The 15,901-nt window shown below is 40.0% G+C and overlaps 1 protein-coding gene across 1 annotated transcript in view; it reads left to right on the forward strand.

Annotated features, from left to right (window-relative positions):
* Window positions 1-8,377: 8,377 nt before the first annotated feature.
* The window catches only part of LOC309834153 (uncharacterized protein), a gene marked incomplete at both ends in the record, with an annotated part of 31,853 nt that continues 24,329 nt past the window's right edge, over window positions 8,378-15,901 (forward strand). The window contains one exon of the mRNA XM_082672771.1: window positions 8,378-8,583. Within this exon, the coding sequence (XP_082528897.1) occupies window positions 8,378-8,583 (206 nt within the window). The remainder of the gene's footprint in view (window positions 8,584-15,901) is intronic.

Raw genomic sequence — 15,901 nt, forward strand, 5'->3', positions numbered from 1 at the left:
TGGACCCTTTTTATCATTATGAAATGTCCCATTTTGTCTCTGATGATATCTAAACTGGGGAGCTTAAAACAACAGAACTTGATTCTGTCACAGTTCTGGAGGCTAGAACTCTGAAATCAAGGTGTTGTCAGGGTCATGTTTTCTTTCAAGGCTCTAGGATTCTCAAGGGAAGAATGTTTCCCTGCCTGTTCCTGGTATTTGGTAATTGCCAGGAATATTGGATGTTCCTTGGCCTGTAGACACATCACTCAGATCTCTGTCTCCATCATCACATGGCGTTCTCTCTGCGGGTTTGTGTCCAAATTTCTATTTTCTTATCAGTACATCAATCATTGGATTAGAGCTCACCTTAATTCAGTATGACCTTGTCTTATCTTGATTACATCTTCAAAGACTCTATTTCCAAATGAGGTCATATTCACAGATTCTGAGTAGACATGAAATTTGGGGGGAATGCTCTTCAACCCCATACAGCACTCTAGCTCTCTTTGGGTTACTATTTGCAAAGAGTATCTTTTCCCAAAATTTAACTTTGCATTTATTTGTGTTTTTGAATCAGCGTTGTGTCTCTTGTAGACAGGATTGGACTTTGCTTTTTTATGCAGTCTTTCAATTTCTGCCTTTTGATTAGGGTGTTTAGATAATTCAGATTTAATATAATTATTGATATTGTTTGTTATATATTTGTCATTTTTCTATTTATTTTTTATTTTCTCCTTTTTTTTTAAAATAGGATTTACTCGTTTTTTTCCTTAATTTATTTATTGATTTAGGGCTGTGTTGGGTCTTCATTTCTGTGCGAGGGCTTTCTCTAGTTGTGGCAAGCGGGGGGCCCCTCTTCATCGCAGTGTGCGGGCCTCTCACTATCGTGGCCTCTCTTGTTGTGGAGCACAGGCTCCAGATGTGCAGGCTCAGTAGTTGTGGCTCACGGGCCTAGTTGCTCCGCGGCATGTGGGATCCTCCCAGACCAGGGCTTGGCCCTCCCCAGCTCTCCTGCCTCTGGGAAATCACTTTCACTGACAAGGACCCTGAGTGTGGGCATCATCCGCTGCTCCAAATGGAGTGAGCCCCCTTTGATGGCAACAGCAAAGTTGCTGGTTCTCACGGTCCTTCCTCCCTGACAGTACTCCACATTGAAGGGATAGACAGGATCAGACACAGACTAGAACGCCACAGATTTCCACGAAGTCCAGCATTTGCTAAAGCATAAACACTTCTCAGATTGTTGAATGCCTATGGTCAGTTTCCAGAGCGCTGAAATGATTGTTTGGGGGCAATTTTGTCCATCTTTATAGTTGTTTTTAGGGAAGAGCGTTTGACAATCTCCTCACTCAACCATAGTCAGAAGTCCTGCCTGAAATCATTATCCTTCCCAACACTTTTGTATTTAATTCTTTGAATCAGATTCCTTCTGGTTTAAGTACCTAAAGTGCTTTCTGTTTTCCTGATCAGGCACAACTCAAACGTCATATAGTCTTTAGGAACTTATTGTAAATCTAGGAATGAGTGATAATTTGAATAGGAAATAATTCTCAAAGGTTTGGCACCATTCACCTGCCCCAGCCTTTGGTTTCCTCACTTGTAAAGAGAAGTTCATAATACTTACCTAATTAAGTTGTTCTAGGAAGTAAGTGAGATGACGTATAGGAAACACCCGGGACACAGTACAAACCTTAAATACATGTTTAATTCTATTTTCCCTCCAGTTTAAGACCCCATTTCTTTTATTGTTCCCGCAAACAGCAGCCTGAATATTCACTCACAAACCAGATTCTTGTGAAAATCTACACATTAGGAAACTAGAAAGAAGCCAAGTTAATTAAACTGCTTAGTGATTCATCGTCTGGCTTTCAGATGCCTAATTTCCTTTCAGTTGCCCACAACAAAACTTTTTGAAGACCGATAGTCGAGTCTTATTTTTATGACTGAATTGATTAAAACATTTAGATTCTTTCTCGGACTGTAATCTGGTTCCTATTCCTGTGAATAAGCAGGACATTCAATCCCGCAGGCGCAGCAGACTTTGAATAGCTCCATGCATAAATTATGATGTTTGCTTGTTAGCAATACTGTCTGTGACGTAAGTAGCAGAGTCAGCTAACAGATGGTGGGAGATGCCACAGTTTTGAACAGTAGTATGGATGTAAATAGATTACTGTTGCTGGTTTTAAAAAACTGGATATTTTACATTTAGAGTGAATCCAGTATTCTGCTCTTTGGCTTGGAAAGTGGAGAGCATCTTCCCATCAAGGTAAGCAAAAATGTCCATGTTTTCCCCCTTGCTGGTTCTCTATGGGTGGCTATGCTCTCAAGATTGTCAATCAAGATGGATCATAGGGTTTTTACAACTCATGCTCTTGGCATAAGATGATGCTGGCTGATCTCTAGGCATACTCAGAAGCAGGAATAACCATGTTTTCCTTTTTCTTATGTGTTAAACTCTTTCTTATCTGGAATAACTTATTTTATGGTTTTTGTTTTTCTGTTTGTTTGGTGGTTGTTGTTGTTGTTTTGGCTGCATTGGGTCTTCGTTGCTGCACATGGGCTCTTCTCTAGTTGCAGCGAGCGGGAGCTACTCTTTGCTGCGGTCCTTGGGCTTCTCATTGCGGTGGCTTCTCTTGTTGCGCAGCACGGGCTCTAGGCACACGAGCTTCAGTAGTTGCAGCATGCAGGCTCAGTAGTTGCAGCACGCGGGCCCTAGAGCGTGAGGGCTTCAGTAGTTGCAGCGTGTGGGCTCAGTAGTTGTGGCACTCAGGCTTAGCTGCTCTGTGGCATGTGGGGTCTTCCTGGACCAGGGCTCAAACCCGTGCTCCCTGCATTGTCAGGTGGATTCTTAACCACAGCGCCACCAGGGAAGTCCCAGGAATAACTTATTTTATAATACGTTTTGGTGTGTTAAAATCTTTCATGAACAGAGTTCACACTAGAAACATTATGTGGGTATCCATTTAAAAATGAGAAAGAAGGTTTTTATAAAATAAAAAAAATACTAAATAAAAACAACCTTTTTAAAAATTTTTAAATTTTTTGATAACTGAGACAATGGGCCAGGATTCTGTAGCTCCTCCCTGCTACTCTATAAGCACTGCAGGTGGTGTTGACCACCTGTAGCTATGCAGAGGGAGGGGCCTCATTCCTCTGGGAGGTTCCCAGGTATGTCAGCGGAGTCTCCCAAATGTGACCAAATGGTTTAAGCAACACAAAAATAGTGTGTGTTGGAAGACAACTGTTTACCTGAATCCAAGGGCGTAAGCAATGTCTTCAGGACTTGGTCTTACTTGCTCCATCCCTTGGCTACCCTTGCTGTCTCCCTCCAAGAGCAGACACCACCCGCCACGCCATCGGGGGGCAAAACGGCTGCCAGCAGCTCCAGACGCATAGTCTGGCTCTCAACGGGTTTGGGGGGTCAGCTTTAATTGGACAGGCTGAGATCATTTGCCCTCCCTGAATCAATACATGTAGCCAGGGGAAGAGACTTAGCCCGGCTTCCCCAGAAGCAGAGACTGAGATAGTGGTTTGGGGGCACAGGATGTACTGAAGGAGTGCCCTTCAGGAAAAGCCTGAAGGGAGGACAGGGGAGGGGAAGGAGAAAGGACCTGGTCTCAGGACCAAGTCTAACCTGGTCTGACCCACAGGATATGACCATGGAGCACAAACTGCATCCTAGATCTGCCTCCCCTAAAGGCAAGGGGGCCTGACCATTTACACTCCATGTCATTCAGCCATTGGCTACAGTCCGCTCTGTCCAGGGGGAAGGAATTACTCCCCAGGGAAAGCAGCTCTGTCAGGTCAGAGCAGTTCCCGGGAGAGGGGAATTGGCAGCTCCTACTCACAGCACCAGCTGCACTGCTGGTGACAGTGTCCGAGTGGGCACCACTACCTTAACTTTAGAGGGACTCTTCCCGTATCCCTCCACACCCCACCCCTGTGGGAGCATGCCTGCTTGGCTGACACAGATTTCTCAAAAAACTTGTGGGTTTTCTTTGTGTGTGTGTGAGTCTCCTTGGGATTAACTCCGTTAGATGAAACACACTACAAATCTTTGAGATAAACCCTTCACTACCTTGAGCTCCTGCATGGAGGCTGAGAAACACTGCTCTTAATCTCCCCTTATTGTTTGATTGAGAGGATCTGAGAGGAACACCCAAATCTCTTTAAAGGGACCTTTGTATGACTGAACAAAACTCCTTTGATTTTCTTGAGGTATTACAGAAGGTGGTACTTACACAGATATAGATAACCAATATGGGGGTGATGGCAGGTAGCCGTCTCCACCACACAATGGTTTTAAAGGCAATTCCCTCTTAATCTTTGCCTTAGCTTCTTGGTTATTCTCAAGCACTTATTTTTCCCTATGAACTTTTCTGTCATTATTGTTGTTCCCTATGACTATTTTTAGCTAGCTCTAAACTCATTGTGATAGAATGGCAGTAATGTCCATACATATTAATGTTGGGAGGATTCTTATTTCTATGATACTAAGTCTTCCTATCCAGACGTGTTATATCTCTCAATTGATTCAGTTTTTATGTCCTCTAGAAGATTTTATTTAAGTTATATCATGCCTTTCATGTTAAATTTACTTCACGTTGTATATTGTTACTACTACAATGAGATATTCTTCCATTTCCAATTTTTGTTAATACAGAAAACATATGCAACCATTTAAACCAAATTTTCTTTTTAAAGATTTTCTTTCCTAAAATATCATGGATGATTTTGCCTATTTTTAAATTTAATTTTAACTTAATTTTATTTTTTTGGTTTAATTGCATTAAATAGAACTTTGGGAAATGTTGAATCATAGTGATAGATGCATAAGTAGTTTGAAACTGATTTTGATGAAATTGGCTCTGCATTTTACTCTTTAGTCTAAAGCTTTCTCTTGGTAAATAATCTTTATCATGTTTAAGTATTTTACTTGGAAATCTTTTTAAAGATTAGGAATAGCCTTTTTACTATTTATTGATTTAATATTATCATATTTAATTCATTGATTAAATATATTGTGATCATTTATTTTTAAAAAATTAGACTTAATTTTCCTTAATTTTCTTAAACAGTTTTGGATTTACAGAAAAATTAAGAAAGTAGTATGAACTCCCTGAACCCAATTTCCCCTATTATCAACATCTTATATTAATATGGTATATTTGTTTTAATTAATGAACTAATATTGATACACAATTATTAAATTTTTATTATTTATTTATTTATCTATGGCTGCACTGGGTCTTCGTTGCTGCACACGTGCTTTCTCTAGTTGTGGCGAGCGGGGGCTACTCTTCGTTGCTGTGCGCGGTCTCCTCATTGCAGTGGCTTCTCTTGTTGCGGAGCACGGGCTCTAGGCCCACGGGCTTCAGTAGTTGTGGCACACGGGCTCCGTAGTTGTGGCTTGCAGGCTCTAGAGTGCAGGCTCAGTAGTCCTGGCACACGGGCTTAGTTGCTCCGCCGCATGTGGGATCTCCCCGGACCAGGGCTCGAACCCGTGTCCCCTGCATTGGCAGGCGGATTCTTAACCACTGCGCCACCAGGGAAGCCCTCACAATTATTATATAAAGTCAATCCTTTATTCAGATTTCCTTAGTTTTTACCTAGCATCCTTTTTCTTTTGCAAGATTCCATTCAGGATGCCACATTAAATTTAGTTGTCATGTGTCCTTAGATTCCTCCTGGCCATGACAGTTCCAAAGGTTTTCCCTGTTTTTGATCACCTTGATCTAAACAGCTTTGAGGAATCCTATTTCAATTCATCACTGTTGATGCTGACCTGGATTGCCTGGCTGAGATAGCGTCGTCAGGTTTCTCTACTGTAAAGTTACTCTCCCCCATACCCGTTCCTTCCAGTTCTCTTTGGAAGGAAGTTGTTATGCACAGCCCACACTTAAGGACTGGGGAGTTATTCTCCCCCTTCTTGAGGGTGGAGTTGCTATAGAAATTATTTGGAATTCTACTGCATGGGAGATTTGTCATGTCTATGAAGTAACCCTCTTCATCTCCAGTAATATTTCTTGCCTTCGGTCTACTCTGTATGACATTAATTATAGCAAAACAGCTTTCTTTTAGGTAACATTTCCATGGCATGCTTCTTTATTTTACTTTCAATCTCTCTCTCTGCCCTTAACTATGTCTCCTGTAAGCAGGATTACTGTATTATAATTAGAATGAATTTGTTTTACCTAGACTGACAATTTTAGTCTTTTACTTGATGAATCCAATCTGTTTACATTTAATGTAATTAGATGTATTTGTGTGTGTGTATATATACTCTCTTACTGGGATGACTTTTCTATTCGGCATCTGTTTTATGCCCATTTTCCTCCTTTTCTTGACTTTAAAAATCAATCAAAATTGTAATTTTTCTGTTATTTCCATGTAATAACTTTTTAATTACACATTCCTTCACTTTTTTAGTGGTTAACCTAGAGATTATAATATATGTCCTTACATTATTATAGTTTAACACAGATGATTATTTTTACTAATTTCTTAATGATGCTGCAACCCTAAAACACTCTGACAACATTTACCCCATCCTGCTCTCTGAGTTATGATTGTCATGCATTTTATCTCTTTTTCTGTTTTTGGCCATGCCTCACGGCTTGAGGGATCTGTGTTCCCCGACCAGGGATCGAACCCAGGCTCTCGGCAGTGAGAGCGCCGAGTCCTAACCACTGGACCACAAGGGAATTCCCTGTCATGCATTTTATTTTTTTTAACACCTTTATTAGAGTATAATTGCTTTACAATGGTGTGTTAGTTTCTGCTGTATAACAAAGTGAATCAGCTATACCTATACCTACATCCCCATATCCCCTCCCTCTTGCGTCTCCCTCCCTCCCACCCTCCCTATACCACCCCTCTAGGTGGTCACAAAGCACCGAGCTGATCTCCCTGTGCTATGCGGCTGCTTCCCACTAGCTATCTATTTTACATTTGGTAGTATATATAAGTCCATGCCACTCTCTCACTTCGTCCCAGCTTCCCCCTCCCTGTGTCCTCAAGTCCATTCTCTACATCTGCATCTTTATTCCTGTCCTGCCCCTAGGTTCTTCAGAACCATTTTTTTTTTAGATTCCATGTATATGAGTTAGCATACAGTATTTGTTTTTCTCTTTCTGACTTACTTCACCCTGCATGACAGTCTCTAGGTCCATCCACCTCATGTCATGCATTTTAGATCTACATATATTTTAAACTCTATAAAATATACCATTATATATGATTATTGTTTTTTATAAGCAATATTGTATGTTACCCTTCTGCTGTTCTTTTTCTTCTGCATTTGTTTCCCTCTTTGGATCATCTTCCTCCTGCCTGATAAACTCCTTTTTTTTCCTTCAGTGCAGTTCCTGCTGGCAACAAATCCCCTTGGTTTTCGTTTGTCTGAAGATGCCTTTGTTTCCTTATTTTTTTTCATAAAAAAAAACACAGTTTACATACAGTAAAATTTACCCTCTTTTAGTGTACAATTCTGCAACTTTTGACAAATGTACACATTTACATAATCACAACAACCAAGATTTAGGACTGTTCTATCACCCCAGCACATTCATTTTTTTAAAAGCATACTTCACTGGGTATACGATTCTAGGTTAGCAATGATTTTCTTTTATCGCTTTAGAGATGCCATTCCATTATCTTCTGTACTCCTTTGTTTCTATAGAGAAGTCACCTGTCAAATTTAATACTGTTCCTTCAGAGATAGAGTGCCTTTTTCTCTGGATGCTCACAAATTTTTTCTCTTTGTGTTTAATTTTTAGCAGTTGGACTATGTAATGTTTCTCAGTGTGAGGTTTTTTTATTATAAAAGTTTTCTTTTTATCTGTTTCCCCCAGCACTGGGCTTCTGAATTGTCCAGGCCCTGTTCCTCAGCCTGTGCCCAGAATAACAAATTCCCCTAAGAAAATAGCCCTCTACACTAACTCATCTCTGAAAGATTCTCTCATTTCTGGATTTTTTTTTTTTTTTTTTTTTTTTGCGGTTCGCGGGCCTCTCAATGTTGTGGCCTCTCCCGTTGTGGAGCACAGGCTCCGGATGCGCAGGCTCAGTGGCCACGGCTCACGGGCCCAGCCGCTCCGCGGCATGTGGGATCTTCCCGGACCGGGGCACGAACCCGCGTCCCCTGCATCGGCAGGCGGACTCCCAACCACTGCGCCACCAGGGAAGCACCTCATTCCTGGAATTTTAATCTGTCTCATAATCCTTGCTGCCACAGCTCTCTGATGTATTTGGAATATAATTTTTATAATTTATCTGACTTTTCTTAATGTTATAGCAGGCACTTTGACCTGTTGTAATCTATTATGTCTTAACTAGAAGGGCAAGTCTGAGCCTTCCTCTTTTCTTCTCAGCCATGTCATACTTCTGTCCACAGATGGAGTCTTTCCTCTTGGATGACATCGGCTCCATGATACAGAACAAGGCCATTGAGAGAATCATCTCACCAATGACTGTTCAGCTTTGCCATCTGATCATCTCAGTGGAGAGGAAAGACATGGACAATGAAGTATTTGCCTCTTTGGAGAAGATGGCAGAGGAACTGGCTCAAGCTAGTGAAGAGTTTGTGCAAATTGCCCAAAGGTAATAATTTTAAACAACTCAAGCACTTTACTCTGACAAGTTTGCAGAAGAAGAGTATAAATAGAGCCTTATTATAGTCTCCTTAGATACTTTTGGAAAGAAGTCAGGTGTGACAAGTAAATTGATAAAACATAAAGCAAAGCTACTTAATATGTTGTTATTTATTAGTCGGGATGTAATTTCAAAAGGCAAACATTTCAGAATTAGCTGACTGAGTTTTCCACTAAGAATACATGTTTTCATCCAACATGTATTTATCGACCATCTACTAAAGTGTCAGGCACTATTCTAAGCGCTGAAATATAGCATGAATAAGACATTCACAGTCCTTGCTCTCAGGAGCAGTGGATCAAACAGAAAGGAAACATACAACGATATCAACAAGGAAAAGCCAAATACATAAATATAAAAGTAAGGAAAGTATAGCTATTTCAGTGAAAAAGAAATAAAAGTGAATTTTAAAATCTGGAATATATATTCAATCTTACTAATCCTCAATAATTCTTTTACCAAACATGTAGCAAACAAAGAAATGAAAATTAAAATGGTAAGATACTATTTTTCTAGCCCAGCATATCAGCAACTATTAAAGAATAATGATAATACTGTGGTGGCAGACATGCGTCGTCTCATATACTCATGATAGAAATGGAAATTGGTGTTTTAGAGGGTAATTTGATAAAATAGATCCAAGACTTTAGAAATATGTACCTGTTGACTCATTAATTCCAATCTTACTAATTTACCCAGAGGACATAGTCACAAATATGAGCTACGATGTATTCACAAGGACATTTGTTGTGTCATTATTTAAAATTGTGAAAAAGGAGAAACAAGCTAAATGACCTAGTTTGGTAAACCATGATATAACCTTATGGTGAAACAATAAAACAAAGTAGATGCTTAAAATGTCAATTAACATTTATTAATTAGGGGAAATATTTGTAGTATTGCTTTACATGGGGAAGCGGGCTATCAAACAAAATTTTTAAGCTAATATAGAGCTAGAATTAATATGAACAGAGAAGGCACCTATCATAATAATAACTGTTCCAGGCAAGGGTCGTCAGTGGATGCTAAAATTGGTGGGCAAGAGTTTAATGAGGAGCAGGATATTTGTACTGTCTCTAGTTATCTTCCGGCAGAGTATTTATTATTTACAAAGGGGAAATAGTAGTTTTACAGAGGAGAAGCCTGGCAGATATCACTTTACCCTAGCGATCAAGTTAACATTACTGTTATTGGGACAAAAACACCACCACATGCCCACTGATGTGGGCCATTGAGAAGGACACAGCACCACTTCTGTGGAATCAATTGCCAAGATGTAGAACCTGAATCTATTAATAAAATATCAGGGAGTTTCCTGGTGGTCTAGCGGTTAGAATTCAGCACTTTCACTGCTGTGACCTGAGTTCAGTCCCTGGTCGGGTGACCATGCACGTGGCCAAGTGTGTATATATATATATATATATATATATATATATATATTTATTTATTTATTTATTTATTTATTTATTTATTTATTTATATTTATATATATATCAGAAAAATCCAAATTCAGAGACCTTCTACAAATAAATGGCTTGTATTTTCCATAAAGTGTCAGGGGTCAAGACGAAGTCTCAGGAACTGCTGCAGATTAAAGGAGACTGAGGGGACGTGTATTAGGTTTTTTTTGCTGCTGTAACAAGTTATCAAGGTGCCCGTGGGCTGGGCTCTTCTGTAGAGGCTCTGGGAAGAATCCGTTTCCAGGCTCATTCAGGCTGTCCCTTGTGGTCATGGGACTGAGGAGCCCAGTCTCTTGCTGGCTCTCAGCCAGAGGCTCATCTTTGCTCTTCAAGGCTGCCTGCATTCCTGTGGCCCCTCCAGCAATGGCGGGTCAAGGTTGCCCACGCTTCAAACCTCTCTGACTTCCCCTTCTGCCTTATTCTTCTGCTTTAAGGGCTCATGTGATTACTTTGACCCACCTGGATCGTCCAGGATAAGTTCCCTATTTTAAGGTCACCTTAATTGCATCTGCAAAGTCCTTCCCAGCAGTACCCGATTAACACTGGATTGACTTACCAGGGGATGGGAACGTTGGGGTGGGGGCATCTTTAGAACTGCCCACCACAGGACTCGACAATTAACTTTCATACATGTCCTCAGATTGGGAGCAATTAGCAAACTTAGAATATGGATTTTGGATTACGTAATGGCGTTGTACCAATGTTTAATTTTCTGATTAATTTCTGATAATTGTTTTGTGGTTATGAAAGTGAATGTACTTGTTCTTAGGGAATCCACACTAAATCATTTCAGGGTAAAGAAGCATCGTATCTGGAACTTTCTATACACACACACACACATACATACACAAAAAGAGAGAGAGAATGATAAAGAAAACATGGCAAAATAAGAACAGTTGGTGAATCTCACTGAAGGATATATTGGAGTTTGTTGTATTATTTTCACAAAAATTTTTGGAAGTTTGAAATTATTAAGAGCTACAAAAACATTGTTAAAAAGATACTCATGGGGGCTTCCCTGGTGGCACAGTGGTTAAGAATCCGCCTGCCAATGCAGGGGACACGGGTTCGATCCCTGGCCCGGGAAAGATCCCACATGCCGCAGAGCAACTAAGCCCATGCGCCACAACTACTGAGCCTGTGCTCTAGAGCCCGCGAGTCACAACTACTGAGCCTGTGTGCTGCAACTACTGAAGCCTGCGCACCTAGAGTCTGTGCTCTGCAACAAGAGAAGCCACCGCAATGAGAAGCCCGCACACTGTAACAAAGAGTAGCCCCCGCTCTCCACAACCAGGGAAAAAGACCACGCACAGCAATGAGGACCCAATGCAGCCAAAAATTTTAAAAAAAACAAAACACCTCATGCTCAAAAGTTAAGTGAATTAGAAGCAGAGAGGATTCAAAACTGTACGTGAGTCCTCAAAAAACCAAAGATGGAATTACCATATGATACAGCAATTCTACTTCTGGTTCTATATTAAAAAGAATTGAAAGCAGGAATTCTAACAGTTACTTGTATACCCGTGTTCACAGCAGTATTATTTTCAATAATCAAAAGGTGGACACAACCCAAGTGTCACTAGACAGATGAATGCATAAACAAAATGTGGTGTACACATACAGGGGAGTATTAGTCTTAAAAAGGAAGGAAATTCTGACACATGCTACATCATGGATGAACCTTGAGGACTTAGTGTTAAGCGAAATAAACCAGGCACTAAAAGACAAATACTTTGTGATTCCACTTATGTGAGGTTCCTACAGTAGTCAAATTCATAGAGACAGAAAGTAGAATGGTGGTTGCCAGGGGTGGTGAGGGGCGGGCTCAGGAAGGGGGAAGATGGGAAGTTATCATTTAATGGGTATGGAATTTCAATTTGAGGGACTTCTCTGGTGGTGCAGTGGATAAGAATCTGCCTGCCAATGCAGGGGACATGGGTTCGAGCCCTGGTCCAGGAAGATCCCACATGCCACAGAGCAACTAAGCCCGTGCGCCACAACTACTGAGCCTGCACTCTAGAGCCCGTGAGCCACAACTGCTGAACCCATGTGCTGCAACTACTGAAGCCCACGTGCCTAGACCTCGTGCTTTGCAACAAGAGAAGCCACCACAATGAGAAGCCCACTCACAATGAAGAGTAGCCCCCGCTCACCGCAACTAGAGAAAGCCCGCGCACAGCAACAAAGACCCAATGCAGCCAAAAATAAATCAAATTAAATCTTAAAAAAAAAAAAGAATTTCAATTTGAGATGTTGAAAAAAGTTCTGGAGATGGATGGTGGTGATAGTTGCACAACAATGTGAATGTACTTACTGCCAAAATAGCTGTGCACTTAAAAATGGGTACGATGGTAAGTTTTATGTTATGTATATTTTAATACACACACACAAGATATGCAGCCAGAGGCACTGTACATGGTGTGACTCCAGTGATGTGAAAGGAAAAAGAATTCATGGAAAGAAACTTGCCAAAATTTTTACAATAATTTACTTAGGAGTTTGAGAATAGAGTGATTTTATACTAATTTAATGCTCTTTTGTACATTCTAAGTTTTTAATGCAATGCATTTTGTAATCACACAAAAAAGGGCACACAAAACTTTGGGAGAAGTTAACTATCCTTTTTGTCTGCTTCATTATAAATGCCTTTGCTGTATCATCTGTTCCGGGCAATTAAATTATTTATAAAGGGAATTATCTGTGCTCATGACCGTGGGATACGGTCCAGCCCATCAAATCCGAGCAACACTGCAAATAATTCATATTCTGACTTAGGTTTGGTTCCCTTGGCTTTCAGGGCAGCTCCTCCAGCAGTTCTCAGGAGAGGGCAAATGGAGGCAATCTGTACACAACGTGCTAAGTGTTTCTCTCTGGCTGGCAAGTTCCGGTGTTTCTCTCTGCTGTGTAAGCTCTCAGGAGGCCAGAAGGAACTTGCCACATCAGCAGACCAGCATTGGCATCAGGACGGGGCTACAGGGAAGACCCCACAAGAAGAGGCCAACACAGCATATGTCCCCTTTTGCTTAGAAATGTATCATACGATGAACATTTAGAAAATATGAATGAGATGAGGAAGAAAAGAATTACCCATAAGTCTACAGCCCATAGGTAACCACTGTGAACATTTGGTATATATTGATTCCAGATATTTTTGCTTTCTCTCTCTTTCCTTCCCACTCCCTCTTCCCATCCTTTTTTCTTCCCTATCTCTCCATTTTCATTAAAAAAAATTCATATAAAGCATATCTATCCATGGATATGCCTGTATATATGTATATGTGTTTACCATACATATATATGATCATACTGGTTGGTAAACAGGGAAGGGTCCGTGGGTTGCACAACCCCACAGGGTACCACTCACTTCAGAGTCTGGGTGAATCGTGCCTTTGGGGCTGTGACTGCACAGTCAGCATGAGCATCACAGCAGCCCTGGGGAAGATGGTTTAACACACCTTCTCTGCTCTCCACTTCCAACTTCAGTCTCTCCTGGACCACACAGTTGGAGATTTTCTAGCTACCTTTCTGATTTCTAGCATAATTATACTGTGGTCCAATAAATATTCTATATGATGTCTCTTCTTTTATGCAGTTATGCATTTTTAAATTATCCTTTTAATGTTCTGCACTATGCATGAATTAGTTCATTACAACATGAATCCTTGACTTTTTAGACTCTAATATAAATTAGTATTGATTTTTTACAAAGGTGTAAAGGCAAATCGGTGGAGGATGGTTAGTCTTTCAACAAATAGTGCTGGAATAATTGGATATTCATATACCAAAAAAATGAACTTTGATACATACTATATTAGATTATATACAAAAATTAACTCAAAATGGATCACAGACCTAAATATAAATCCTAAATCTATAGAAGTTCTAAAAGGAACCATAGGGGAAAAAAGTCTTTGAGATCTTGGATTAAGAACAGATTTCTTAGACATAACGCCAAGAGCATGATCCATAAAAGAACAAATTAGACTTTTTCAAAAAATAAAAAACTTTTGCTCTTCAAAAGAAGAGAATGAAAAGAAGCTACTACTAAGAGAATGAAAAGAAGCCGGAGACTGGGAGAAAATATTTACAAAGCATCTATCTGATAAAGAACTTATATCAAAAATATGTAAAGGGGCTTCCCTGGTGGCGCAGTGGTTGAGAGTCTGCCTGCCGATGCAGGGGACACAGGTTCGTGCCCCGGTCCGGGAAGATCCCACATGCCGCGGAGGGGCTGGGCCCTTGAGCCATGGCCGCTGAGCCTGCGCGTCCAGAGCCTGTGCTCCTCAACGGGAGAGGCCACAACAGTGAGAGGCCCGCGTACCGCAAAATAAATAAATAAATAAAAATAATATAGTTCAGGTACACACATCACCTCATTTTCCCTAATGTTAACAACTTATATATCCATAGTGCAATTTTCAAAACCAGGAAATTAACATTGATACGATACTATTAACTATACTGTAGACCTCATTCAAACTTCGCCAGTTTTCCTCCTAATGTTCTTTTTCTGTTCCAGGATCGAATTCAGGATCCCACATTGCATTTAATGGTCTCTCCTTAAGATTTTCCAATCTGTGGCAGTTCTTCATTCTTTGTCTTCTATGACCCTGATATTATGATAAGTCTTGGTCAGTTATTTTGCAGTCAGTTATTTAGTACTTTCATATCTATTAATTTGGGTTTGTCAGATTGTTTTGTCATGATTAGATTAGATTGAGGTTATGCATTTTTTGGCAAGAATATCACAGAAGTGATGTGGCCTTCTTTACGCATTCTATCATGATGTTGATCTATCTTATTACTAGTGATTTTAAACTTTATCATTTAGTTGAGTGGCTAACTAACCGATAGATTTCTCCACTATTTTTCCTTTTGTAATTCATAAGTGTCTTGGAGTAATTTCTGTAACTGTTCTGTTTCTCTTCAAACTTTCATCCATTTACCCATTAGTGTATCTTGCCTGTAAGAATTGTTACTGTGATGTTTGCCTAATAATTTTTAAAATTTCTCTCATTTCTTCTACGTGTATGAACTGGAATTCTTCTGTACAGAAATAATATCCTTTCTCCCTCATTTATTTATTCAATTATATGTATATATTCAATGATTTATACTGGATATTTATTTCGTTCTATGGCTTATAATCCAATACTGTCATTATTTTACTGTTTAATTCATTCCAGTTTCGGTCATCGGGAGTTCCTTCCAATCAGCTCCTGTGTCCTTTTGAAAATGTCTCCATTTTTTTAAAGCACCCACTTATTTTTCAGACTCATCTTGTATTTTTCCAGCCTGAGCCCTGGAATTAACTTCTTCCCCCAAAGAACCCTGGTTTCCTTTACTGAAGGATAAGAGCATTTAGAAACCAAGATCTGGGCTTTAAATATACTCATTACTACTGGTGTGTCATTGCTCCTCGGGCCTCTCAGCAGACAGAGCTAAGAAATATATGTATGTATCCTAATCCATGGGCACACATACATTGACTATTTATTTCTATGTCTCCGAATGCATATATATATATATATATATATAAAATCGCATATTCATATCTCCAAGTCCAATCCAACCCTACAAGGTTCTTTCTTATCTTCTCCTTTCCTTCTTTGCAGCTTCTTTTTCCAACAAATGAGAATCCTGGTTCTCATTACCCACAATATATCCATTTATTTTCAGCCCTATACACGTGAAGGAATTGCAAATTTAACCTGTAACCATATGAGAAACAGATTACTAGAGGGAAGCATTTTTATGTAGCTCTTACCGTTTTTATCCTGACCCTGTCCTGGAAAAATATTGTTCTC

Source organism: Grampus griseus (assembly GCF_964374135.1).
Source record: "Grampus griseus genome assembly, chromosome: 15".
Taxonomy (NCBI): domain Eukaryota; kingdom Metazoa; phylum Chordata; class Mammalia; order Artiodactyla; family Delphinidae; genus Grampus; species Grampus griseus.